Source organism: Emydura macquarii, unplaced genomic scaffold (genome assembly GCF_026122565.2).
Source record: "Emydura macquarii macquarii isolate MOO-44397 ecotype Brisbane River unplaced genomic scaffold, CSIRO-AGI_Emac_v2 contig_374, whole genome shotgun sequence".
Lineage (NCBI taxonomy): Eukaryota > Metazoa > Chordata > Testudines > Chelidae > Emydura > Emydura macquarii.
The window spans coordinates 4,033,428-4,060,825 of NW_027130511.1; the positions used below are offsets into that span (position 1 = coordinate 4,033,428).

The following is a 27,398-nucleotide window of genomic DNA, read 5'->3' on the forward strand; positions in this document are numbered from 1 at the left end:
CCCTGTTGCAGTCATTTTGGAGCTATGGCATTGGAATGCATCCATCAGAAACCATAAAAATGAGCTGTCATTCTATCTGCTCATAGGTGTGTTTATTGTTTGGTAAGGAGGGAGACCTGAAGAAAGACTATAGCTTCCTGAGCAGAGTTCTAGCCAGATAAGAAAATAGAAGGGTGAGGGATTGATGGAGTGCTACTCCTTTCCCTCTGATAGCCCTCTCAATCTTTGTTGGCTGCTGCTCCTTCCTTTCCCTTCACACCTCCCCCTCCTCTATATTAACACCCTCACAGATATATAATCTGTTTCCCTGCAGAAAGGTAACACTAAGGCAATGGTGAGGTAAACTTCCCCTCGTAATGTGCTTTGTGATTGTACCTCAGTTCTGATTTGCAGTCGACAGATGAGAGGGGAGTCGAGTACCCCTTTCCCATTCAGTCATTAGTTTCTTTGCTGAGACTGTTAAAGGGGAGCTCACCCACACCCAGATCCCCAAAGTTATTTAGGCACCTAACTCTAATTGATTTGAAATCGATTAATTGATTTCATAGGCTCCTAAGTACCTTTGAGGATCTGGGCCCTAGAGCCAACTGTGATGATTTCCTTTTATTAACATGGTCACTGTTCCAGTAGGAAGTGGACAAAGAATGTTACACACTGGCCACCAAACAGACTGGGGCAGGGATCAACTTCTGTTTCCTACTAAAGCTGGTTGAAAATGAAAGGGACCAAAGTGAGCCCTGTGCATGACCCCATGCACTGCAGATTTAACACTTTCGTTGGGATAAGTAGTAGCACACTATGGCCGGGTTAGTACGTGGATAGTGGTTGGCATTACCCTCCCACCGGCTGCTACACTTGCACGCACATGTATCTACTTGATACAAAATGTACAGTGCCTAAAAACCATTGTTTCAACAAGAAACCATAGCAACTAATAGCAACAACAGGTCTTGCTTAGTCATAACTCAATCGTGATAATAATGCTTAGAACTAAAACACTAATCATTATAACACTTTAAACTAGTTAATAATACTATTACTCTGTCATATAGTAACTATAGTGACTTTTATCTGAGCATTCAAGATCATTTAAAAATGATTAATCAATTAAGTTTCAACTGCCCTGCCCCCTCCCCGCCACCCGAAGTTATGTAGCTATGTATTACTTCGTTTCCCCCTTTTACAGATGGGTGAAGTGAAGCATATAGTGGGGAGGTCACAGAGTGAATCAGTGTCAGAGCTGGGAAAAGAACTCTGGACTCTAGACTCCTGATTGTCTGCTCCAACAACTACACAACACTCTGCTGGCCAATGAAGTATGTCACATCTTTTCCAAGCTAGCAATGTCTGCTCCCAGAGAGACGATGAAAGCAGAAACTGAAACAACATTTCAAGTATCAGTAAGCCATTTATGTCCTTAGCTAGGATAAAATGGAACAGAAGAGGATTTTATATAGCACTTCTTATGCGTCCCTTCTCACAAACCACTTTACAAACCAGAGAGCTAAACACCGACTATGCAGTGACTGTATAAGGCAAACGCCACATCCATTCTGCAGTCAGCAGCATGCCATTTCATGTCCAGCCTTGGAGTTATTGTCATGAATTTATAAAGTGTGCACTCATCACCATGCCGCAACATCATGGCCCCTCAGAACCTCATGATACAGCAGGACTAAACTTCAGATCTTTCTCTCTAAAAGCACCTTCCACTTTAACAAAAGAAGGCTGTCCTTTGTTGTTAGCAGCACAAGGTCTATGATGCCCAGTTAGCAACCCTGATTCCATCCAATAGAGGGTAATACTACACATACCCACTAGCTTGTTCATTGTAAGCAATTGGTTTAATTAAATAACACCTAATAAACTACTGTACTCGAAATGGAAGATCTTTAGAGATAAGGTAAGAGTTACTCTACGTGAAAATTAATTTGTGGAGATTTAAAAGCTAAACCTAATGAGGTTTAAAAAGTGAATATATTATTATTTTTCCAGATTTGATAATGCTCGATTCAATGTCCCAAATCACACAACTTCCTGTTTCCCTCTCGATTAAGTGAATATAGGGCTCTTGGTATTTATGATAGGAAAAAAAAAGGTTATTAAGTCTGTGGATTCCTGTGCAAATATGATAACAAAAACAACATATTGGCCAGTAGCAATTAAAATAAATTCCATAATGCTTGAGATCTTAATGTGTTCCACCACCCTCCTTTAGCAAATCACAGACGAAATAGATAATAGGTACTCTTCAGGTCAGTAAACGTGGTTTCCATTGGACCAATTGGTATAAGCATGACTAGCTCAGAAATAAATACTTGAAGGCCCTGAAATAAAGGTGTAAAGACAATCCTGGGGCCTTGACACTCCACCTGCCCTGTAAAGTGAATTCCATCCCTTCCTGCAGGACATCTGGGATTTTCAACTCCATAGCTGAATGTAAGCATGAAAATGCCTCATGTGGGTTCTTGCATGACAACTGCAAGAGATATTGGCTCTGTTCTGTGTGCACCAATCCCCCACTGATCTAAGATAGATTCGCTGAAGCCAGCGGCTGCACTCTAATCCACTGAAGCTATAAGCACAGCTGACGATGATGGTCAAAGATGGATTTTTAAGTCTAAAAGGCACTGATTATGTACAGCCTATAGTGCTGGCTATTGTCCAGCATAGTTCATAAGCTCACAGATCACACCCACAAAATCATTGTCAACTCAGATCTGCTGAGCATTGGAGCTGGAGCCAAGCTGCAAAATTCACACCCAGATCAACTTCCCCAAAGTTCTGCATTGTTCAGATTTGGGATTTTGGTTTGGGCCCATCTCTACTTAGCACAGGTCCTTAGACTCAGCCAGAGTGGTTCATCAGCAACTCAACTGGTGGAGGTACTGCTTACTGATTCCACCACAATCCCAGTTGGAGCATCAGCCACAATTATCTCTGGCCATCAAAAGTACAATTCTGCTAACTGGTTAAGTCCAACTAACGTATTTTGGCACCAATTGGTAGACCCAGCAAACAGCAAGCAATACAGCTGGATAAGCAGAGAATATCAGTTCCCTGTTCCTTTTGCAACAGCTGGAAGTTAGAACCTGACCAAGGTTTGCCCTAAAATCTGGTTAGAGTGACAGGATAAAACTGGCATAGTTGGTTTCCAGATTTAGTCTCTCTCTGATCCAAATCTGTGTCCCATTCAAATGAATGGCAAAACTCCCATGGAATGCATTCAGAGCAGGAATTGTCTCATTATACAAGCTAAAAGATTACGTTTCTAACAATCATTGCAACAAACTCTACCTGGCATCTGAAAACCCAACTCTGCTCTTTCTGCCTTGTACGTCACACCAGCAATTGAGATTCTGAATTTGGAACTTAACTGACAGTATTTTGCTGATCTGTAAGGCAGAATAGATCCCAGCTAACCCTTCCAGAGCTGTGTTGGATCTACAGGCACTAACAGCAGCAAAACAATTCAGTCTTGGTGTCAATAAAAAATGGGCACACATGACTTGATATACAGGGGACTGGTCTGTGGAGTAAAGAGGTGCTGTTCCCATGGAACTGACTACAACTATAAACGAAATTGCATGTGCACAGTGTCACATTTTTTTCAGCAGCGCCAAAAAAAGGCCTCTCTTAATGCATTATATTTAACATACAGCCTCAATTGCATGTAGCTTTTCCCAGAGACTAAGCTAGCTGTGGATAGACACAGTGTGGGTTGGCTAGAGCAGTTCTTACTTTGAGGTGTTGCCATATAGAAAAACTGTTCTTGTACAAAGAAGTCACTTTACCGTTAAGTCAGTAAAGCAGTTATAAGTTAAATGAAAACCACAAGGGTTGGCAAGTACTTTCCAGCTGCAAGATTTGCCTCCATTGACAGATTATAAAGGCACCTTATGATTTCCATGCTGCAATTCTGGCACCAGAAGGTCAGTAAAAGCTTTTGGCCCCTTTGTGGAATCCCTCCAGGGAAGGTTAAAAGGGGAGGCGGAGTAAGGGGGAGGGGGAAGTGAGAAAGTGCGAGGGATTCAAACAACATTTTACGAACAGAGAACAGAATCACATAACAATACTGGAACAATGGACTCCAAGACACACTGACAAGACAGATGGACACAGACAAGACACAAGATCGCTACCAAGATTTTTTAAAAAGGAAAAAAAACCCATAAATAAATAAATATAACATTCAGGCTGCAGAGGCAGCCATTGGTGTTGGCACAACTCATCCAAAAAGAGTAAATTATAATTCAACTAAAAATAAAAGTTAAAAATAATCCCCCAAATCATGCACTACAGATTTGCTAGGTTAGCCTGACTGCATAGCTCTGATGAAACACGAAATGGCGTCATCACAGCTCATGCATAGATTAATGAAGGCCATGGTTAGTTAATCAGCTAAAACTACAGCATGCCACAAAAATGATCTTACACTGACCCAGAAATAAAGATACAACAGATATTCTGCATTTGCAATAAAATTCTTTTTATGCCATCTGCAGTTTGTAGGGGTTTTATTTTGGGAAGATTTTTTGTTTTGTTTTTGTCTTTTGTAGGCGAAGAAGGAGCATTTCTTGTTTTTTTTTTAATGAAAAGAAATGTAAAAAGGGGGGGGGCGACAGAAGAGGGATTGCGCAGAAGCCAAAAAAGGAAGGAAGGAAAGAAAAAGGAGAATAAAAAGAAAGATATGAGAGGTAAGAATCTTCATTCTTTTGCACACAACTTTCTTGGGATGTCTTTTTTTTAAGTTTGGATGGCAAGAAAAGATTTTGTTGCCTTTGTTGGATTGCAGAGCTCTCTCTCTTGTGAGTTGATTTAATCATTATTTTGTTGGAATTACTCCAAAAAAATACAAATAAAGATTTACAACAATGACTTTAAAAATTAAAAAAAAAATAGCAGTATGGCACCATCATGATTAAAAAAAAGTAAACCAAATACATAAAGGGAACTAAAATATCAATCACCAAAAATTCATGCGGCACAAGATGAGGTGAAACGACAGAAAATGTTCTTCAAATATATACAACGTATATATCTATCTATATATACACGGAGCCTTATGTGTATATAGCGATGAATATATCTGTATAAATTTTTATTCTCCCTGCCCCATTCCTCCCCAAGGAAAACTGGCAGATGAAACTATTACTTAAAAAAATAAATAAACAAAAGGAAGAAGGGGGGGGGGGGAACCCTCCAAAGTAAAAAAAGAATACCGTGCTTTGTTTACCAAGAATTAACAGTATCATGCATCTGTCCACATCAGCGGATGCTGGGGTTAGATGAGGGCATGAATTTCTGTGTAAACATGTGATTGGATGATAGGGACTATTGTTGATATTGGTCTTACATTACTTTAGTATATATACAGTGTATATACAGCTCTAAAATCCTCAACAGGGTTTCTTTGGGGCTTATATAGGAGAAGGATCAATAATCTGAAAACCAAACCCAAAATAAAAATATAACATAAAAAAGGAGGGTGAGAAAAAACTATAAGGCACTGCATGTGATCGGTAAAACTTGGTTTTTTTTGTTTTGACCATAAAAACATCTGTAGCCAGAAAGTTCCATCAAGCAGCCATTGTCATTACAAATGTCACCCTTTGTAATTCTACTCCACAAGCCTGGTCCTCATTTCAGACCCACACACCTGGAGCCCAATCCTGTATACTCTCTGGGCTCCATGCAAGCCAGTGGTGGTTGCGGGAGACAAAAATCAAGGTCTGAAAGATGAGGTGGGGAGGATGGTTTTTGTGCTTGAGAAATGACTCCTCTATCAAGATTTACATTGGGTCCTTCTGTTTCCCTGCTCTCTCTCACTTTGGGTCCATCTTGTTCTGCATGTCTGAGGCGTTGAGAACTATGATGCCCAATTTGGGCCCAAATTCTCCCCTTTGTGAGTGCATGGCTCACACTAAAGGCAACGGGTGCCATTCATACACACTTAAGGGCAGCATGTGAGCCACAGAGTATTATTAATTTTGCCTGGTTAGGGTCACTGGTCAGAGGATTTGACACTGAGGGCTGAGCAGCAAAACACTTCTCTTGGAGACCCTGCTGGAGATGGGAGTGAGGGATGGCAGTTTTCAAAGCCACAGCGTGATCAATGGAAGCCCTGTGGGGATGGCTGTGGGAGGGATGAGCAGCATCTCCCTAGCCGTGCTTCCTTCCCATCCACTGTGCTCGTCACGCTGTGGAGGCTGCTTTCCTGCAGCAGAAGAGACTGTGTGCCCTGCCTGGCTGCTTTCTGCAAATAAAGCCTGTGTCCTTGGCAGACTTGTGGGGCCCTTACACTCAGGGTTACGTTGGCAGAAGCTGGAATAACCCATGGATCAGTCTGGCTCAAAAGGCAGAATAGTGTGTGCATAGTTGTGTGTGCACTGGCTTCTGTATATATAGATATATGTGCTTATTGTGAATGTGTGTATATATGTCATATATACCCATCTACAGTACACACATACGTAAATACAATAGATGTTTTAATGTTTCACTGCATGAATTATAGGTCTTTGGGTTTCCGCAGAAGATTTGGCGCACTGAATCCCTCCTGGGAAAAGCCTTCTGGGCTGATTTGCTAAAGTCAGCTTCATGTTATTAAGTTTTTTGGATGAATGAAATACTCCAAATAAATTCCTCTTGAAAAAAGCTGGGAAATTCAGTCAGGCTAATAAAAAACTAGAAGCCTGCAACCAAAGCAGATAGAAACCCATTGGCTGTGTGAACCCAGGGGGCCTGGGAGGTTTACATCATTGCTGTGGATCATTCCGAGAGGTTTCATTACAGGATCTTGGTTTACTGGCAAGAGTCTGGAATTGTTGTTTTGACTAATACCATAAGCGTGCTGGACTGCAATTCCAGTTCACAGCCCAATTATCTGCATTTAATCTGAGTCAGTCCCAGAGGGTTATACTAAAGTCTAAGGACAAACTTGATGGATGAAAGGGTAATGGTGCTGGTTTACAAGAGCAGCTGTTAGGAAAAGAGAACCATGATTTTCAGGGCACTGGAGGCTGGGTTAAAGGCAGATGGGGTCTGTGCCTCATTTTGCTGAGGGCTTATAGCTCAGACACACAAAAGCCCTCCAGGTTCATACTTCACACAGAACAGCCTTAAAAATCATCCACCCGCTGACTGTAGCTGTGTGATCAGAACACATGGCGGCTGCCTCTTTCTCTAACGTGCTGTGGCAAGACACTGGACCCAACTTTGGGAGTGCTGGAAATCTGAACCGGGATCTGGAACTGAATTTCACAAATGACCCCTAGCTCTAGAATGGGCCAAACCAACACCTTTGTTTGAGAGACTTATGGTGTCTTGAGCACATTTAAATAACTGACTATAACAAGCAATTCATCCCTAATGCAGAGGAGGGGAATCTCTCCATTTGGGTGACTTTCTCCCCAGCATCCTATGGGCCATTTAAGTCCTACTTTAGCCCTGGATTAGGGGTTTAAGTGGGATCTAGGAGGTATTTAGGGCCTTCTTTAGTACAGTGAATGTCAAAGTTTTTTATCTTTAGAACATCAATCACTTTTCTGTTATTACTTTTCACAGGGATTGTTATTAGACTCATTTATGGTGCTGCCACTGCTTTTTAGGTACACTTCCATAGGTATGTGTGGTTACATGAAAGATGGTCCCAAGCTCCATCAGAGTCAGGACAGAATGTCAGAGACAGAACCTAATATGTACACAGGGAGCTCAACTGACATGCAGGTTGCAGGCTCTTAGCATCAGTAAGTTTACCTGTAGAGGTGCATCCCTGCTATGCTGGGAGCTGGCCAGCACAGCCCTGATAGCTAAAAAATTCCCTTGCCCAGCTGTTTTTCCTATCTTTTACTTTTAAAGAAATGGGCTAGAAGTATTTGGATACAAAGTAGCTCTATACTGAGGTTCAAGGTCTGGATTCAATGAGGATTTAGGCCTTGGGTTCAAGGGTGCTGACATCTCTGACAAGCAGTTCTCAGATAACATTTGACCTCGAAGAGAAGCAAATCTCATGATTTTCTGCCATCTTTAAACACATTCAAACCAGAATCTGAAAATGGTTTCCCCAGGGTGTTGGATTAAACCCAGAACAAAAACCATAGGTATATATTTGGCTACGGGGATTGGAGTCTGACTTGCATGAAATCTGAAGGGCTTTGAATTGAAGGATGAGACTCTCTCCTGGCCTCATCTCATTGTTCTTGGGTATTGCACAATGGCCTCACTCTAGTGAGTGGGGAGTTTGTTAACCTTTGTGTTACTGGATCGTAACTTTGGGGGTGAAGGGAGGCCAAGTCCTGGTATCTGGAACAAGCTCAGGGGTTTTAAAGGTTACCCATCATAAGAGGAACAAGATTGGGCCTTAATTGAATTTGTCATTTAATTTCCCATTTGCTGAAGAACTGACCAGAAAGCCACAGAGTGGTGTAAAAGACACCAACCTGCCAGCAGACCAGTAGGAAACAACTTTAAATGAGCTTGATTAAAAACTCAAGTAAAACCATCTGGTTCTTTTCTCTCTGGGGTATCTGCTAAAGCAAGAAGTCCTTGCAAATGGCCAAATCCTGCCCTGGCTGGTGAAGCAAGAGGGTACCAAGACATGTTCAATGAACCCTCCACCACAGGAATCTGCTGAGCAGGGCAGGGTGGTTCAAGGGACCTATGGATTTTGCTGCTGATTTTAGAAATATCAAGAGAACCATTCTACTTCCTTTGAAACCACGGGGGTTCCGACACTAAGGGTATGTCTACATTAGAAGCAGCACAGCTGCATGCTGTAGTGCTGCAGTGTAGACACTTACTACAGCAAGGGAAGGGGTTCTTCCATCACAGGAGTGAATCCATTTCTCCAAGAGGCGGTACCTAGGTCGACAGAATAAATCTTTTATCAACCTAGGAGTGTCTACACCAGGGCTTAGGTCCACTTAATTACTTCGCACAGGACATGACATTTTTCACAGCCTGAGTGATGTAGTAAGCCGACCTAACCTTGTAGGCAGACCAGTCCTCAGATACAGAAGATATTGGGGAGTAAAGTGAGCCCCAGCTAGCATTTGTTGTCCACAACAACATACTTGCTATCCAATAGTAGGGCTAGATGTGACCATTAGTCTTCAGATCATAACACTGTGCATGGGGTCTGGTACATTTGCCATCTACCTCTCCTTGCACCGAGGACTGATATAGCCCTGCTGCTTCTCCCTCTGCTGACTCTGCACACCAATGCTGCTGAGAGGATTTAAGCCGAAGTGTTTAAATGTGTATCCACAGCAATGATCACTTAGCTGTCTGCCAGTCAACTCCTCCTCTCAGTGCCAGTGTAAATCCTGAGGAACTGCACTGACTTCAGTGTATCATCTTACCCCCTCAGCAAGGCACTGGCTAAGGGTAATCCCCACTGTACAGATGGAGTACATGAGGCACAGAGAGGTTCGAGGGCCAAATTTTCAAAAGTACCTAAGTCACTTAGACTTTCAACAGGACTTAGGCTCCTACAGGCCAGATTTTCAAAGTATTTAGGCACCTAGTGGGATTAGTCCAAACTATTAGTGCAATGGCTTCTTCCTTCCTTAGAAGCCTGCTCCTCCAGGCTTGACTTGTTCACTAACACTACCTTCTACGATTCTGTGCCACCACAATTCATCACCATGGAAATAGCTGTGATGTACACTGGAGGTATTTCTAAAAGAAATGCTCTAGGAATTGTTCTGGGAGAAGTTCTATGGCCTATGTTATAAAGGAGATCAGACTAGATGATCACAATGGTCCCTTTTAGTTTTGGAATCTATAAATCGATGACTCTGTATTGTAACATGACTGCAGGAAATGGACAAGAGAAACAGGCTGATAAAGATGGGAAAAAGCTTCCATTTTAAATGCAATACCTTGACAGTCAAAGAAAAAAAGGAAGGAATATTGAGGCCTTTGAACATTATTAATGGGGCTTTAAATCGATGAACCATTAGTTTCTGTACCAGCACTGGTACTTCAGTCCTTGGTATATGGCACTAAATTCAACGGCCCTGCCTCAATGATGAGCCACTGTGCTGATTCCCAGTGATACACCAGTGCCCATCTCTATGGTAGGTCATATTGTGCCAATGGTACCCACCTCTGAGTCAAATGTTTACACGCTAACCTACTCATGATTGCCAGGCCGGGATGTAGAACAGCCTGAACTCTATGGTGGAGTAGAGAAGATGGTCTGAATGCCAGACAGTGAGGCACTAGCTAGTACAGCTGAGTCTGGTTACACATTCACAGCTCCATGAAAATGTTGGTGGAACAGTTTTCAACCACCTGTCAGGCTAAGAGCACAGGCCTTTATATTGATCGGGTAGAAGGGATGGAGAGGAAAGGCTCTGCCGTTTGCTTGCATCTTCCTGTGTGTCTCTAGTGGTTCCACTGTGGAATTTCCAAGCTACAGTGCAAAACCAAGTTGGCTATTGTATGACCAAGTTCTACCAAAAAAATGCAGGCTGCATATGAAACGTGAAAAAGAAATATGGAAGCACTAGCTTTAGGTGACTGTTATTATATTATTACTGGATTAATCTGAAAAGCTTCAGAAAATAACGAACAGAACATTTTATGGGGGGGTTAGCAAAAATGAAAATAACTCCCAAAAATAATAAACCAAGGCCAAAAAACCCAAACCAAAACAAAAAACTGAACAAACTATTTATGTGTTTCACCTTTCATGATGTAAGAGTCTAACCAAACTCCATTTTATTATGTACACAGAAATTCGATGATATCTGTTCTCTATTATATAAATGCTTAACTCATGGTAAGCCTCATAAAGACGACTTGAAAAAGTCTGTAAGAAATAAAATAGACTGCAGTTGCCTGCTGGATATCACATCATATATATCTCACCAGAAAGTAAAGCCATCAAACCATCAAAATGTATCTGGATCTAAAGGGAGAAGTCGAGTCAGTTTCAAATGGCCACTGTCCTGTTGACTCTTAATGGATACATTTTGAAGCATCATTGCAGGTAACATGGCACAACTTAATACTAATTTTGCATTTACTATGATGCTCCCCAAGTCCTCTAGGCACATGGAGAACAAAACTAGTATAAATATATTACCATGTTAACTGCATTCAGAATCCCATGGACAAATGTATTTTTGCAGCATTTCCTCAGAACAATTAATGAGGATTAAATGGTATTAACAATTCATTATTGCTCCACTTTAGTTTCTTTTCTCTCTCTTTCACCCCTCAGTCCCCCACCTTTAATATAAACTTAGGACCACATCAATTTCTTCCTCTGCAACAGAGCAGCACAATGGCTGTTACAAATATGTAGCACAACTGTTAACTATTAATTAATTAGGGGCTGGTTCTAGGAAGTTTGGCTTCCTGTGAAAACAGCTTTACATTAACTGAGAGGTGATTACATGTCTGTCTTTTGTTATTGCCAACTCCATGGGATCTGATGCTTGGCTGTATAAAGCTGTATTTTATATACAGTGTGTATATATATATATATATGTATATTACATATACATATATAGCTATATATATGTATACATTCACACACACACATATATATATATGTATGTATTGTTTTTTGCAAATGAAATAAGAAAGCAAGCAAAACAAGACTGACCTGACTTACCTGTACTCGGTTCACATTCATTGAGGTCTTCGTCATCGCTGGAACATTCAGCTGATGAAACAATGTCATCAGTGGTCTAGCACATGAAGGAAGGGAATAAAGAAGAAGAAAGTGATAAGACATTTGCAATCCAGAAGATCATAACAGAGGCAGTTTACTCTCCTGAGAAAATGTTTCCAATTGTATCTTTTTTAAATGCTTGAGTTCTGTCCAACATTCCAGACATGTCTAGATATAATACAACTTCCATGATGCTGATTTCCATTATGCCAGGTATAATTATTCCACTGTGCTGCTGAATATTTCAGGTATGTACAGATGCAGTGTCCTTGCTGTGTTGTTTAACACACCAGGTTGAATCTGTTGTGCTACTGAACAGACTAGGTACACCCAAGTAAAACACCCACTGGGCTGGCAAGTGGGTCAGATACAGCCAAAAGTACCAGATATGTCCAGTTAGAGCAGATCTGGTGTTCTGCTGAAATACCACATAGGTCCAAGTAGGAGGCACCCATCCTGCTGCTGAGCATACTAGGGACATCAAAGTTGAATGCACTTGCTGTACAGCTAAACATACTAGATGAAGTCAAGTAACAGGCACCTTCTGTGCACCCAACAGAGAACAAGTGTGCTGTGCTGCTAAGCAGATCATTTGCTCTCAGGCTGAGGGCACCTGCTGGTCTGCTAATCATTCCAGGTAGAATGGACCTGTTGCACTGGGGAACAGTCTAGGTATACCCAGACAGAGGACAACTGCTGCAGTAAGTGATCCAGGTACAATGCTTCTGTGCAGGTGACCGTTCAACATACTACAAAATTATAGTTTGGGTTGCTAAATGTAGAGAGATTGAGTCAAATGTTAATGAACCGGCAGCAGTACAGCAGGTGGGGTGGAAGATCTGTTACTAAAAGGCTTAAGGCAAACTAAGAATATCCCAGGACTTTGCGAGTTTCGGTATATGTTACTTGCAGTTTTCAGCTGGTAATTTTTTTGTTGTTGCTGCTGGTCTAATTAATGAGCAGCATGTACTGCAATGTGTTAGGGAGAAGTGTAATGGCGTCTCTCCCCAGCAGCGACTCCTTCATGTAATTGCTGTAATTAGTTGAATTAGTAATGTGGACCATTAGGGAAATTCTGTGGCAGCCTCCGGACACAGGTTATAATGTTCCTGCACACAGTACAAAATTATCCTACCCTCAGTAGTGTCAGCTCAACCTAAGCCTGCTGCTGAAATAGTCCCTCTTTCCTGTTCCCTCCTGGTGCAGTGCAGAAAGCCACAGATTGGGCAGAGCAACGGAATCAGTGCAAGGACTCACAGAAGATCCATGTAAGAACTGTCCTGGCTGGGGCTGGCAGGAGCTGCTACTTAACTCATAGACATTCAGGAGTTCTCAGCACATTGTACTGAGGTTAACAGTAAGGGTGTATTCATCCTGGGGGCTTCAGGTCACTACAAATACACAACTCCTTATTCCAGGAAAGGACTCTCCCTCTTGCTCAAAAGGAGCACTCCTTTACATTCCAAGTCCCCATATGGCTATCGCAAAGGGCTCTTTCTCAAGAGGGCAGCCATTCCCATGCTCCTTACCCAATTGTTCTTTAGCACAGAGCGGTACCGGACTTGTGCCAGGAAATCTCTGCCCCCGCTGACCTCTGATGTGGGCACATTCCACTCTCCCTTTCTGCTTCTTGATCTGAGAGAGGGGGCTGAGAGCTAACAGGGGAGATAAGGCAGGGAAGCCATGACCTAATATCTCCTCCTTTGGCTGCAGTGTCTCCCTTGTCCCCAGAACACCTAAACACTAGACATTAGCCAGCCCACAGGTTGCATCCATTGGTCCTTTTCCTAAGGATTAAACTCATCTAATAAGGTTTTAGCTGGAGAATCCAAGTGCTAGCTGTACATTGATCTTCTTCCTGTTTAGTATATTAAGAAGTTAGTACATCCATGTAGAACATACCTGATGTACTGTTAAATGTGCCAGACACGTCTTTACACAAAGCTCTTTCTGAGTTGCTGAGCATAACGGTACTTCTAAGTAGGTCACACCTTCTGTGCTGCTGGAGGTACCAACCATCGTTTCTCTGATTTCAGTGAGTTAGGGTGGACCATGGGGTATGAGTAGGAGTAATGGGGTGAAATTAAGATGTAGAAAATAAAAGCTGAATATCTATGAGGCTCCCAAGAAAAATAACCCAGGGATAGTACTGGAAGTCCCATCACACGAATCACTTAAACTTGGACTGGACAGTAAGAGCACTACGAAACATTTGGAGGGCACACTCCTGCACTGGCCCCTGGGGATGGCGTACATGGGACCTACGAAGGTGATGCCTTTGAAGAGCAACCTGTTAAACAGGCATCTAATCTGACCACTCGTCTGTGTGATCTTTGACTACGCAAATGGTCTTCCTAGGACCCAGCCTGTGGAAACAACAGTCTATGTACGACCTTTTAGCACTGGAATTCAAGAATGTCACGTGGTGGTTCAGGAGGCAGAAGAATGTAAGGAACTTCAAGTATCGAGTAGAAAGAGATCTTGCTGGCTTTGGTACCAAGGTTCTTTCTTTGGCTGAATTGACATCTTCTCTGGGGCAGAACTTTTGTTGAAATGGTAGGGCTGATTTCTCATTTGAAATAAATTGGCTTGAATGCCTGTCTATTCAGCACAGGAGAGATGTGCAAGATGTACGTTTGGTACTTATAACCTGCTTCCCATCAGATATATTTTAAGGAGAATCATTTATCCTAAAGCAGTTTCTCAACCTGTGGTACACGTACCTCTGGGGATATGCTAAACACAGGTAGGGGGTACCCAGGGAAAAACAGAGTGAAGGGGAGGTGGGCAGCAGCCGCTGACTTTTGGGGAAGGCACGTGGCAGCCGCCCGCTTCCTGCCTGGTCTCATCTCTGAGGTGGGAGGCAGGCGGCAGCCGCTAGCTTCTGGGGGAGATGGGCAGTAGCCCCTTGCTTCCCGCTGGGTCCCAGCTCCCAGATGGGAGCCTGGTGGCAGCCTCCTGCATTTCATGAGCTGGTCTCGCAGCTGAGTGGCAGCCATCCGCGCCCCGGCTCCAAGCCGAGGGATAGCCTCCAGCGCCCTGGCTTGAAAGCGGGCAGCAGCCTCCTGCCCACATCTCTGGGTCCCAGCTGGCACGAAAGCCTCCTCTATCCCATCTCGAATTGGGTGGCAGTCACCCACCTCCTGGGCTGGCAGCCAGGGGGCAGCCACCTGCAACTTGCCCAGGTGGCAGCCCCCCTCCCTGGCTCAAAGCCCAGTGCCCAGAAAGCCTGTCAATTTCACTGCTCTAACTATGACAGCCCCAGATTTTACCAGTTACCCTCTTTTCCTGTCTCTCTCTCTCTCACCTCCTTCCCTGTCTCTCTCTCACCCCTTCCTCCTCTCAAATCTATGGCAAAAAATGTGGCGCTGCGCTTTATGTTCTCCAGCATTGGCATGTCGCTCCAAGCCTCCTAGCTTTGGCCAACATCACCTCTAGCCCAAGTACATACTTGAGTTGTGCACCCCTGGTGTAAAGGCGGTAACCCTACCCACACTAGATCTGACATCTGTCATATCACGGCCTTATATACTCAGCCTTACATTAGTCTGTAAATATAAAATCCCGTGGAAAATTGAGTGTTGGGGTACTTATTAAAATTTTCAGAAGTTAGGGGGTACTTGCTACTTAAAAGGTTGAGAAACACTGTCCTAAAGGATACCAAGCCATTTTATAAACAATAATATATGGCAGGGGTGGTCAAACCGTGGCTTGTGAGCAGCATACGGTGCTTTTACCGTTAAAGTGCGGCTTGCAGAGCCCCCTTTGCCCTCCCCATTTTCCGCCTACCAGACTGGGATGGGGAATTCGGAGCTTCTGCCCTGTGGCAGGATGGTGGGGCTAGAGGGTTCAGCTCAGCAGGGAGGGAGGTCTCAGGGGCTCAGTAAGTTTGGTCACGTATTTCCCACCAGTGAAAGGCAGCTGCCTCTGGGATGAAAGATGTTAACTCTTTAACTGCAACACTACAAAATAACAAGTGAACAGTGCTGAACTGAAAATGCAGGGGAATGTGGACAGGTGAAATGTAATTAACCCAAACTGAAATCTGGACACCACATATACCCTTACCACTTGCAAAAAGTATCATAGAATCTTTCTAAATGTAATATTTAGAAGAAAGAGGACATCTCTGGAAGTGCAAGGGGTCCATGCTGGATGGATATGGACTCTGAGGGAATTGCATGGCCCACTGGATCACCAACAGCTCTTGTAGCACCTGAGCTTTCCTTGGAGGCCTCTACTTAGATTAGAGGACTTGCAAGTTTAGAGCCAGGATGCTATGGCTAGAAACCTTTGAGAGGAGGCAGCAATGAATTAGTTGCAGTAGGATATAAGCATGGAAATTACAACATGCTGCGTTTTTTTGCTGATCCTTTAAAAAAAAAAAAATATATATATATATATATATATATATATATATATATATATATTCATCTGAGGATTTTGGATGATACAAACTTGGAACCAAATCCAGCAGCAATGCCAATCTGAGTCAAGTGTGTTCCTGGAGAATAAGGAACTCATCTGGAACATCTGCTTTCTCCTCTTGCTGGCACTATCTCCTGCAGAAACTGGCAGATGCAGAACTTTGAAGCAGGGCACTAGCTGTATGTGTGAGAGAGAGTATGCTGCACAGATAGTGGGGCTGACACTTTTTCATCTTTCAGCTCTGTCTCCCATCTACAAATCAGCTCAAGGCCCGAACATCGCATATACTGCACAGGCCACATATGTACATCCCCTAGATAAATGGTTTAAAGGGAAAAGGCTATACAGTTCTGATGCTTAACTGAATTCAAATGATTTACTGCAAGTGGCTTTCCTCTGCCACCCAATTCTAAACACTGTGTTTTAAGATTTTCTTTTTTAAAATCAGTAAGTGAATTTGGTGGCCTTGAGAAAGGGGCCCGACAGAGCAGACAAGAATCAGGGAAAATGCAGGCAGGTGGTGCCCAGTTCTACACCTAGCAACCCTGCCAGTCCTGATCTGCAGCACGTCTTGCTATTCTAGGACCGTTCTCAAACACGGCTCTACCAACACACCTCAGTCCTAAACAGCTAACTCATTCCCCACCCCAGCTGCCATTCCAGTTCTTCTCTTGCACTGCAGCTGCTACTAATGCCAGACTATGTAGTAGTTTTGTATGTACAGAAATCAGGATTAGAAAGAGAGGCCACCAAAGCTATTATAATTTCTTGACCAAAGCCAATATCATCACCAAGATCTCTTGAAACTACAAGAAGGACTCATTCACTAAGCCGTCTTGTCACTTACCATCCTGTATTTTTTCACAAGACATTCCTTATCCTTCCATTTGTTTTCCCAACGCCAGCACATATTGGCTTTACATGCACTTCCTTCAGTTCACATATCCAACATATGAATCATCCTTGATAGTATTTCAATGAGGAGATGCAGCAAACTAAAGCAAATGAGCCCCTATAGGAGACTATAAAGTCTTGTAGCTGGAATCTGTCACGTCAAGACCATCTCATGAAACCAACAACACCTTCACAGGATGATGCAGCTTCACAAGATAGCATGGGCTAGTGGACAGGAAGCATGGGCCTGTTGGTCAGGAACTTCTGGGTTCTATTATGAGCTTTTTCACCCACTGCTTGTGTGGCCTTAAGAAAAATCATTTAACCTCATTGTGCATGACTCTCCCTGTTTGTCAAATGGGGTTGATAATACTCACCTATCTTCCAGAGGGATTGTGAGGATTAATTAGTTAATGCCCGCCCAGTGCTCTGAAGATGCTAAATGCTAAGTATTATTATCTATGGGCAACTGCACATAATTACTCCATAAGGGCTTTCTAGTCAAAATGATATGAACAAGGCATCTCCCTACAACGTGATGTTTTGTGCTTTCATTTGAGAAAGCAAGAGAGAGAAAATATTTGCCTACCCTGTATATTAGCTAAATTCTATATTAAAAAGAATAATTCATGCTACCCTATTTTAAAATATGGATTTCATTTTTTTAAACCCAGCATTGAAATTACATGGCCCTGTATTAAGGGCCATAAAACTAAAGATAGGTATTATAATAACTTTCAATAAAATCTCTCTCTGGCAGGAACTCTTTTTATTCCTTCCCTGAAAGATTTTTTATTGCATTTATATTATTTTTTTCCCTCTCCCTCTCTCCAGTGTTTATTGAAATTACCTTGGAATAAAACCAGGGCAGGAGAAAGCTCAAAACTCTGCATCCACCCTTGAGGATTTATTTATGGGCATATTTACCTTCACATTCTCTCAATTTCACAGAACTGACTCCCCATTCCCTCCAATGAATTATTGTTTCTGTAATCACCTGCTTCTAATTATTCACTCCAAGGGCCTCTTCAATCTTGCCTTGGTGATGGTTCTGCATCTTTGTTCATTACTATACATCACTGGAATTGAGAAGGAAGTCTGGCTGGCATGGCAAAGCTTGGTCAAGACAATTCTGCTCCCTTTCTCTCTCCAAATGCACAAAGTCCCAATTTATGTCTCAGATGCACAACCTTTACCCCTTTGTTCCATGCAAAGTGGCAGACTCTGAATACCCTCCCCCCCCCACCCCTGATGTACAATCTTTTGGTCACCTTGGTCTGTGGGTGCACCATTATTTGATGGAGATTAAGCACAGAATAAAATAAGTCCTGCCATGAAACAGCTTTATGAAATTATAAATAACGCAACCAAGAATGATGGAGTTCTCACTTCCAGTAAGAAAGCAAAGAGAAGAACCCATAAATATTCCCTCAGTCCAACAGACAGACTGCTCACCAGTATGTTCTCACTGGCAGCTTCACTCTTTAAAGAAGGATTGAATTCTCCTAACTGCCTGCCATTTGAATTTCTCTCCCCTACTACATGCCTTACTCTGACTCCAACACTGCACTCCAAATGCATCTTTCAGTTTCTTAGAATGGGAGAAGTGCAAATCCCGGTGTCATTGAAGAACCACAGTTTATATTTAATCTAGTGATGGGCCCCATCCCAAACTCCAGATCCAAACATTTTCCAACATTGGGGACGTTTGGTTGTAGTGATCTGCGCATTGCATCTTCTTTGCATCGTTATAATGAGCTGACCTGGAACCCTGTATCTGAACACCCCAGAATATTCAGATGCAAATCCAAATGTTGCGGATGAGGTATGTCTCTAATTTAAACTGAACCCAGTTCAGATACGTTAAAAAGCTCCCCAAACCTTTCCCTAAATTCAACCCAAATCTGTGAAATGTTCATGATGTTTGAAAAAGTCCCATAAGCGGGTCCTGAATTCAATTGCTTGGCTCCTTCCCCTGTCCCCAGGCCACTATAATTCCTGGCTCTGTGTCAGACCACAAGTACTGGTATTCCATAGAGTGACTGGACTGAGGATATTTACTGGGCTTGTCAATACTACTAAGTGGGGAAGTCTCTTAATCTCTCATGAAAGCCTATGCCGGTACCTTTTCCAGCCTGGGTACCACATTGTTCCTTTAAACATGGTATTAACGTGCTGTCATACCTGGCAATCCTTACTTATTCAATGGGAATCTTCATCTATCTTAGCTGAGCTTTAAGATGATTTGTCCTTAATTTGTTTCTAACTTTTCCATTTCATCTTTGCAAAATGCCTCAGAGGTGGCTACATTATCACATGGCTGGGAGATTCGACCTGGACCTACACAGGCTACTATATCCAGATGGAAATAAACTGCAACCTATGAGTGCGGAATACATGAAATTAGAGTTTGTAATGTGACATGGTAGCAACAAAGATGCTGCAGTTTTGGTCTGTGTGTATGCAGCAGAGGCACCAAATCAAAGGACAGGGAATTGGTGGCCCTTCTCAGTGCAGCTCATCTGAGGCTACAGATAGAATAACTTGGCTTTCAATTTGCATCAGTTTCAACAGAGCTCCACCAATTTACCTCAGCAGAAAACGTGCTCCACTATGTTTAGTCTTCCACACCAGAGAGATATAGATAAATCGGAGGGAATTTTAGCAACACTAACCATGCACAACTTTGCTAAAGAAGGATTAAAGAAAGCACGGTATGTGCCTTCAAGTATCTCAAGGTGTAATAAACATCAAGGAGGAAGAGGAATTATGTAGGATGCTCCAACCTGGTATTTGGATGAAATTAAGCAAAGGAAAATTTAGGATGTCAGTCTAGAAAAAATTCTTGACAGTGAGCTCTCTTAGACTGTGAAGCAGTCTACTCAGGGAAGTGTTGGAAGCCATCAACACTGAGACAAAGCAACCATACCAACCATTCAGTTATGAATATCAATGTTATTGGTGTATAGGCCTCAATGTACAGTATATTCCCCCTTCTATTTTAAATCTAATCTGGTATTTATACCATGCTCATCATCAACCATCTCCTTATCCATTTCTTGTGCCATTCCACAAGCCACCAGTAAATAAGATGTCCAGCATGGGCTTTAGCTGTTCAGGTTTCACTTTGAGCAAAGAGGTGTCACTGCCTCAGGTCTTACTGTGTGAACAAAGCCATTCCCACATGCTCTAGATCCGGACTGGCTGGGAGCCAGTCACTAACCAGCATGCATAGAATTTTCCACATTAACCTGACTTGGAAAAACAAACAAACCAACCCAACAACCACCCAAAATCAACCTCAGCACATTTTCTGGCTGTGTGATCCTGGCTGGACACAAGAGAGCAAATTGATTTTCAGTCAAATTAGATAATTAAATAGGGTTCATAATAGATCTACCCACTGTAATGAAATCAACCATTTGGCTATTATCATTGCAGACAAGAGATTAAATAACCAGTCATGTAAATTAAAGAAAGGAGAAAAGTAGCCCCAGCTGCATGTCAAGTTCACGATCATGGGTGATATTGTTTAAAAAGAGCCTTGCAAGCTGAATTAGCCCTTTGGGAACACAAAACATGCTTCAGCAGAATCAGTAGTTCATTGAGATTGTAAAGCCAGCCTCTTCTTGACAGGATTTGATGCCAAGTACCAGGGACTTTTGTTCCTATCCCTAAGCTGCACAAAGACAATGAGGCTAAAAAAATCAGTGTTTCTGTTGTCTTAAGCCTTTTACCTCCATCTGCTGCTGGTGGGAAGGACGATGGAGTTTGCGGTGGGGCAGGCAGAGAAAGGAGAGAAAAGAAGTGGGAAGAATTAATCTGTGTGTTGTTCAAGGCATCCTGACAGAGGAAAGAGGCGTATTGAACCACAGCAGCTTAACCAAACTTCAATGTACCTTCCCCAAAGCAGGGGGAATGCAATGCTACGTGGTGTTCCGCTGATAAGCAAATCCTTCTAAATCCTTTCAATTTATTTCTTGGCCTGGAGAAATTACATATTATTTAGGAGTTAAATAAATAAATACAAACTCATCTCCAGGGATCTAGATTGGTTGTTTATTGATTTTATATACACACACACTCTCTCTCTCTCTCTCTTGCTTGCTGTTTCTCTCATTTCCTGTTAGAGCAGTGCCCAATCACACCCTATGCGGTTAAAGGCCTGCCAGCATTTCCACTGTGAATCCCTCAATGCAGCCCCCAGAGATTTGCAGGCGTTCAGAACTCTACTGTAAAATATAAACCCTTGGCTAAACACCCAAAGAGGATATGATTTCTCTATGAAAAGGGTTGGGGGATCTTTTCCCCCATTTAATCCAATCTCTCCTTCCCATATATTAATTTGGCTGCTTTTAAAGAAATAACTTCAAGATTTATATATATATATATATATATGACTTGTAAAATGTTATGAGAGTGTGTTACTAATGACTTTTCTTATGAAAAGTGCAATACCTCAGAATATTCATGATGGAAGAGTTTTCAAAATCTAATTTCTTTTTCAACATTTGATGCAGTTTGTTTCCTTTTTTCTACTTTATTTAGCTTGGGAGTATGAATCAGCAACACCAGTCAGTTTCTCATTAGAGTACTATGCATTAGCCCCACACTGTAGATATAGAAGTGATAGGCAATGGCTCTGGATTTTTAAAGCTGGATGGATAAAGTTAGGCTATTAAATCCTTATTTAGGTGCACAAATAAGTCCTGATTTGCAAAAGTGCCAAGCCCCCAGCAATTCCCACTGAAGGCAACAAAAGTTGCTAGGAGCTCAGCCCTATTGAAATTCAGATAACTTATTTAGCAACCTAACTTTAGGCATCTCATTTTGGAAATCTTGTCCAGAACTGTTTGTAAAGTACTTTCTTCCAAAGTTGGTCCAAAGATTTCCCAATTGGGATAACAGTCCATCCCCAGGGTTCTGTAGAGACTTTCGGGTAGGTCTGCAAAGTGCTTTGATTTCTCCTTGGATCATCCAAGAAAAATGAACATTTTGAACACAACTTCTCAAAATGTTATGAATGCATTTGACAGCAAAGGCTTCAACTTTTTCTTTGAAACAGCTAGTGTAATCTATAAGCAGGGCACTGGAAGTTAGAATGCGCAGTTTTATATTCCTGCCTCTGCCAGAGATTCACTAAATGACCTCAGGTGAAGCAAGTCACTTCACATCCCTGTACCTCTGCTTACCCATCTGTAAAACAGGGATAAAAATAACTTTTCTTACACATGGGCTTATTGTTAGTCTTTTAAAGTGCTTTGGGATCCTTGGATCCAAGTCTAAGTGCAACGTATTAATACATTAGAAAAGAGAGGTCTACATTTCAGAAAGCTTGAAATTCAGATAGTCTGAGGTGCATCAGCTGTGCTTTTTGGACTCAGCCTCTAGAAAGAGTAAATGGTCCCTTTCCCTGTGTGTTAGCCCTGCACTTAATAACTGTGTCAGAAGAATATTTCTCATTTACACTCTACTCCTTTGCTGGAAATCAATATGTTTTTTGCTGGCATTCCCCCCCCCTCCTCTCCTGGACATCTTTATTTAGCTTGTCTTTTCTTCCTTGGACGGGAGGGAGTTGTGTTTGATTTTGCTCTGTTATTGATTGTATCATTTTGAGCAAGAAATAAATAACTAAATACAGCACAGTGGCTTTAATGACAATCTTTTAAGACTCAAAATCTCAACGTCATGTTGTTTCCTCTCCTAGCAGGAGATTTAAAAGAAACAAAATCTATAAACTAAGATTATGATGCAATAAAAAGAAAGAGGCTGTCACATACACTATTTAAGCTGAATTTCTTTTTATCTGCTCATTAATAAAACCACTTGGATCCTGTTTCTATTTTTAAAGCGGTGCAGATTCCACTGCCATCATACCTTTTGCTATGATCTCATTAGATCTTACAAATTACAAAATAAGTAAGGTGGCTGCACACAGGGTGTCAACAGGAGGGATTCAGATTTGTTGACCATGGCATGCTGTTCCGGGAAGGAGGTCTACTGTGAAGAGATAGGGTCCAAGAAAAGGAAGAGTATCTTCATGCACCATCCTAGTGAGAAGGGCTTTAAACTAGATTCAAAGGGGGCAGGTGACAAAAGCCCACAGATAAGCATAAGATAAAAGGTGATCTTAATGGAGGACTAGTTGTTGGTCAGGGGTAGGGTGTGGAAAATTACAATAGGGTCACAGGAGCAATAAGAGAGAAAGCATTGGGGGAATCTGCTCAACATCTTAGATGTCTATACACAAATGGGATATGGGAAATAAACAGGAAGAACTGGAAGTATTAACAATGATAAAGGCCGAATGATTTTGTGACTTAATTGGCATCACAGAGATTTGGTGGGATAAATCCCATGACTGGAATATTGGTATGGAGAATATTGGTATAGATTGTTCAGGAAGGACTGGCTTGGAAAAAAGGGAAGAAGTGTTGCATTATACATCAAGAATGGATACACTTGTTCCAAGGTCCAGAAGGAGGTGAGAAGCAGACCAGTTGAAAGTCTCTGGGTAAAGATAAAAAGGGAAAAATAGGTGTGATGTCATGGTAGGGGTCTACTACAGACCACCAAATCAGGAAGAGGTGGTGAATGAGGCATTTCTAGAACAAATAATGGAAACTGCTAAAACACAAAACCTGGTAGCAATGGGGGACTTTAACAACCCACACATTGTTGGAAAAGTAATATGGCAAAACACAAAATTACCAGTAAGTTCTTGGAATGTACTGGGTACAATTTCTTATTTCAGAAAATGGAGGAAGCATTCAGAGATACAGTGGACAGTCATTTTACACTTGATTCTGACCAACAGAGAGGAATTGGTTGTGAATCTGAAGGTGATCATGAAATGATAGAGTTCATGATTCTAAGGGAAGGAAGGAGGGAGAGCAGAATAAAGACAATGGGCTTCAAAAAAGCAGATGTTAAACTCATATAACTGGTAAGAAAGCTTCCACGGGAAGAAAATCTAAGGGATGAAGAAGTTCAGGAGAGCTGGCAGTTTCTGAAGGAGACAATATGAAAGGCACAACTGCAAACTATCCTGATGCGAAGATAGGAAGAATAGTAAGAGATCAATATGTCTCCATCAGGAACTCTTTAATGACCTGAAAATCAAAAAGGAATCCTACAAAAAGTGGAAACATGGACCAACTGCTAAGGAGGAGGACAGGAGAATAGCACATGGATTCAGGGACAAAATCAGAAAGGCTAAGGCACAAAATGAGTTACACCTTTTAAGAGCAGGTTGGGCAAATACCTGTCAGGGATGGTCTAGGTTTACTTGTTCCTTCCTCAGAGCAGGAGGCTGGACTTGATGACCTCTTGAGGTCCCTTCCAGCCCTATATTTCTATGTTTCTCTGATTGATTATTATGGATGGAACAGGGATTTGTGGGTGATTCATTGTGGATCCCTTAATCTATGCCACCCAGAAGAAATAAGGATTCCATTTTCTAGACTGTCTTACATAAGCACTTAAGTGGTGGGGTATTTTATTATTTTATTCATAAAGTAACAGAAAATGTAATAGCTTTGAATAAATGTGCCTTAAAACAGCTTCTGCAATTATAGTATTTACAAGTACCGCCAAGTCCAATAACGTAACATCTATCTTTGAATATTTACATTAATGCACTAGACTACTCTTTCCAGACTTAAATCTTAGCTAAACATTGTGCTGTTACCACTCTTTATCATTCCTTACACTTCTATCTGTTTCTCTGCACGCATTAACGCACTCCCGGGGAATGGCATTTAAATACTGTTACTCACAGGGCACACACATTAGCACACAAGATGAGTCTCCAAACCTTTAGATGCAGAATAAATATACATTCACTTCTAAATACTTTGGCACACTGGATACACATTAACATATAGAACTAGATCTTTACAGATCACATATACATTAACACACAAGACTAGCTGGTAAATAACTATACACATAGCATATCCATAAAAAGTCCATTAATAGCTGTAATGTATAAACAACAAACACATTAAAAATAGGTCTAGATCTTAAATTTTTCCTGGTTCCATACAACCTAGTATACACATTAACACTCACTGTTAGTCCGCAAAGGACTGATTTTCAGAGCTACTGGGCAACTGCAGTGTCCCTCAACTAGAGTTCCCTTGGAAAAATTAGGTGTAAATATCTGTTCACTATGTACATCTACAAACCCTATCACATTGGTATTTGAGCATTGCACAGACATGAAGCAATTTATTAACAAAATACTCCTGTGAGGTCAGGGACTACAATAATCCCCACTTTTAAAGTGGGTAACGGAACCACAGAGAGGTTAAATGACTTGTCTAAGGTCACCGAGGAAATCTGTGGCAGAGCTAGGAGTTGAACTCAGATCTCCTAACTACCAGCGCAGTCCCTTAATCAGAAGACCATCTTTCCTCTCTCAGCAAAGGGTATTAAATATCAAAGACATCTAGTCCATACTTACCTGTTAATGCAACATACTGTACACATTATGGGACACTGTCAAGTACAAAGCTAATCAATGTTTTAACAATGACTTAAAATAGTTTGCGGTATTAGTCCTGCCCTTGGAGCCCCCTGCCATTTTTTGTGGTTTTACAATCGTGTTTTTCTATTATTAAAATGTTTTTTTTTTCTTGTTGCTGTGTGAAGACGGGAAACTCGCTATTACAGAGAAACTGATTTTGCACTATGTGCTGTCAAATGCTCCAAATAGGCGAAAGAAAGAAAGAAAAAGAAAAACTCAAATTTCTTTCAGTTCTATGAATCTTAGGAACTACTTGTAACAACAATAATTACAAAATTTGTAGACAAATGTAATTTTTAAGTTTACATTTCAAAACCCTCTTCTAGCCTCTAAATTCTGGTACATACAACATCCTGTACACAGTATCCCTTGGGTCTTAGCTCTAAATAGCTGCATACACAGCATGTGTGTTGTTATTATATAGGGTAGTCCCTAAGTACCTTTGTGCTACTGCTCTAAATTCAAGCTAAACTATCTGAACCATTTGATTTTGGAAGGACAGAGTGCAGAGAACTACAGGATTTGCTGAGCAAACGTGCCCCCACTGTGATAACAAGCATAGTAGGTTTGCCACGCATGGCTGAGGCACCAGATCTACGAGCCAGGTGAACTTCCAACTCCTGAGCTGCGGAACATACCAAATACCTCCTGGCATTCCATTCCATTTCAATTGAACATCAATTAAATGCCACCTCAAGGGGTTGAAGCTTGTCATGCAAGCTAATTCTGCCACTGGGTAAACAAACTCCTGTGGACAGCCAGCCACAGCGAACATTTATCCTGCTGGGTTCCTCTGCAGCCCTCACTTAATCAGAACATTTGCTCCCTGTTATGGTTAACAAGGCCATTTTCCTTGCTTATTTATTTAGCTCTCCATGGGATTTGATTAGCTGTAGTAAAGACAAATCAGTCTTTTCTGTGTGTGTGAAAATGAAGGGGGAAAAAAACATAAAAAGAATGAAGTTGGTTCTAACGGCCCAATAGATGCTCAGCTGGAATGGAATGGAGAGTTAGAGAAAAGGAACTCAGGCGGCTTTAAACACCATCTGTAACATGCTGAGCTTGTCTGAGCTTTTACCTGTTTAAAGGAAGGGAGAAAAAAAAAAGCTCAAAATACACCCAGTGAAGAGGCTTAGAGAGTCTTTGGATATCTGTTTATCATGGCATCAAAGTACTTTGAGGTATTATCCTCATCTCCTTCATCCTTCCAATGCAGTTCTGAGAGGCACAAGGACACAAGACAAGGGCCATCAGGATTGTAGGACAAAAAGCTTTATACCATATGGGAATATTTTCACTAGCATCAGTAAAATTGCCTAAAGTTTCCTCTAAATTCAGCTTCATGATGGAACCTTTCTGATGTCTTAATTTGGAGTAAGACTAGTGTCAGTGTGTGAGATTCATATTGGGTATGCAATAAAGAAACCCCCCTCAGAATGAGTTCAGTTGAATGACACAGACAGACTGTTATTTGAAGATAACATACTTTCTGATCAGGGTCTTGAAAATAAACACAGTATTGGGAGTCTCAAAGAAATGCATCCTACATTTTACCTAAGCCCCTCTTTTGCACTAATAATAGCTACAAAACCTCAAGTGATTCTGTAATCTCTCTTCGGATGAAGTCAGTGCACATAGCTCACTGATCATTTTCTTAAAATTTCCCTACATCCCAAAACCACTGATGTAGCTGCATCTGTGGTAGCAAGCGTGGGAGGGCTCATCTAGACAAAGAACTGGTGGCCACTGGCATTTTTAACACCATATCTCCTCGACTTATTCTAATTAGGGTTAGATGACAAAATAGCTAAAAAAAAACCTTCACCTTGTCTAGACTATGGATCTCTCAGTTGCTAT

The 27,398-nt window shown here is 41.7% G+C and overlaps 1 protein-coding gene across 11 annotated transcripts in view; it reads right to left on the bottom strand.

Annotated features, from left to right (window-relative positions):
- Positions 1 to 27,398, bottom strand: part of NRXN3 (neurexin 3) — a 1,218,301-nt gene that overhangs the window by 42,963 nt on the left and 1,147,940 nt on the right. For 7 of the 11 annotated variants that reach the window (XM_067532399.1, XM_067532391.1, XM_067532404.1 and 4 more), the window contains one exon: positions 11,630 to 11,705. In XM_067532399.1, coding sequence (XP_067388500.1) covers positions 11,630 to 11,705 — 76 coding nt within the window. Of the gene's footprint in view, positions 1 to 11,620; positions 11,706 to 27,398 lie in introns of all 11 variants that reach the window. The other 4 variants (XM_067532468.1, XM_067532449.1, XM_067532459.1 and 1 more) reach the window with 1 other exon arrangement.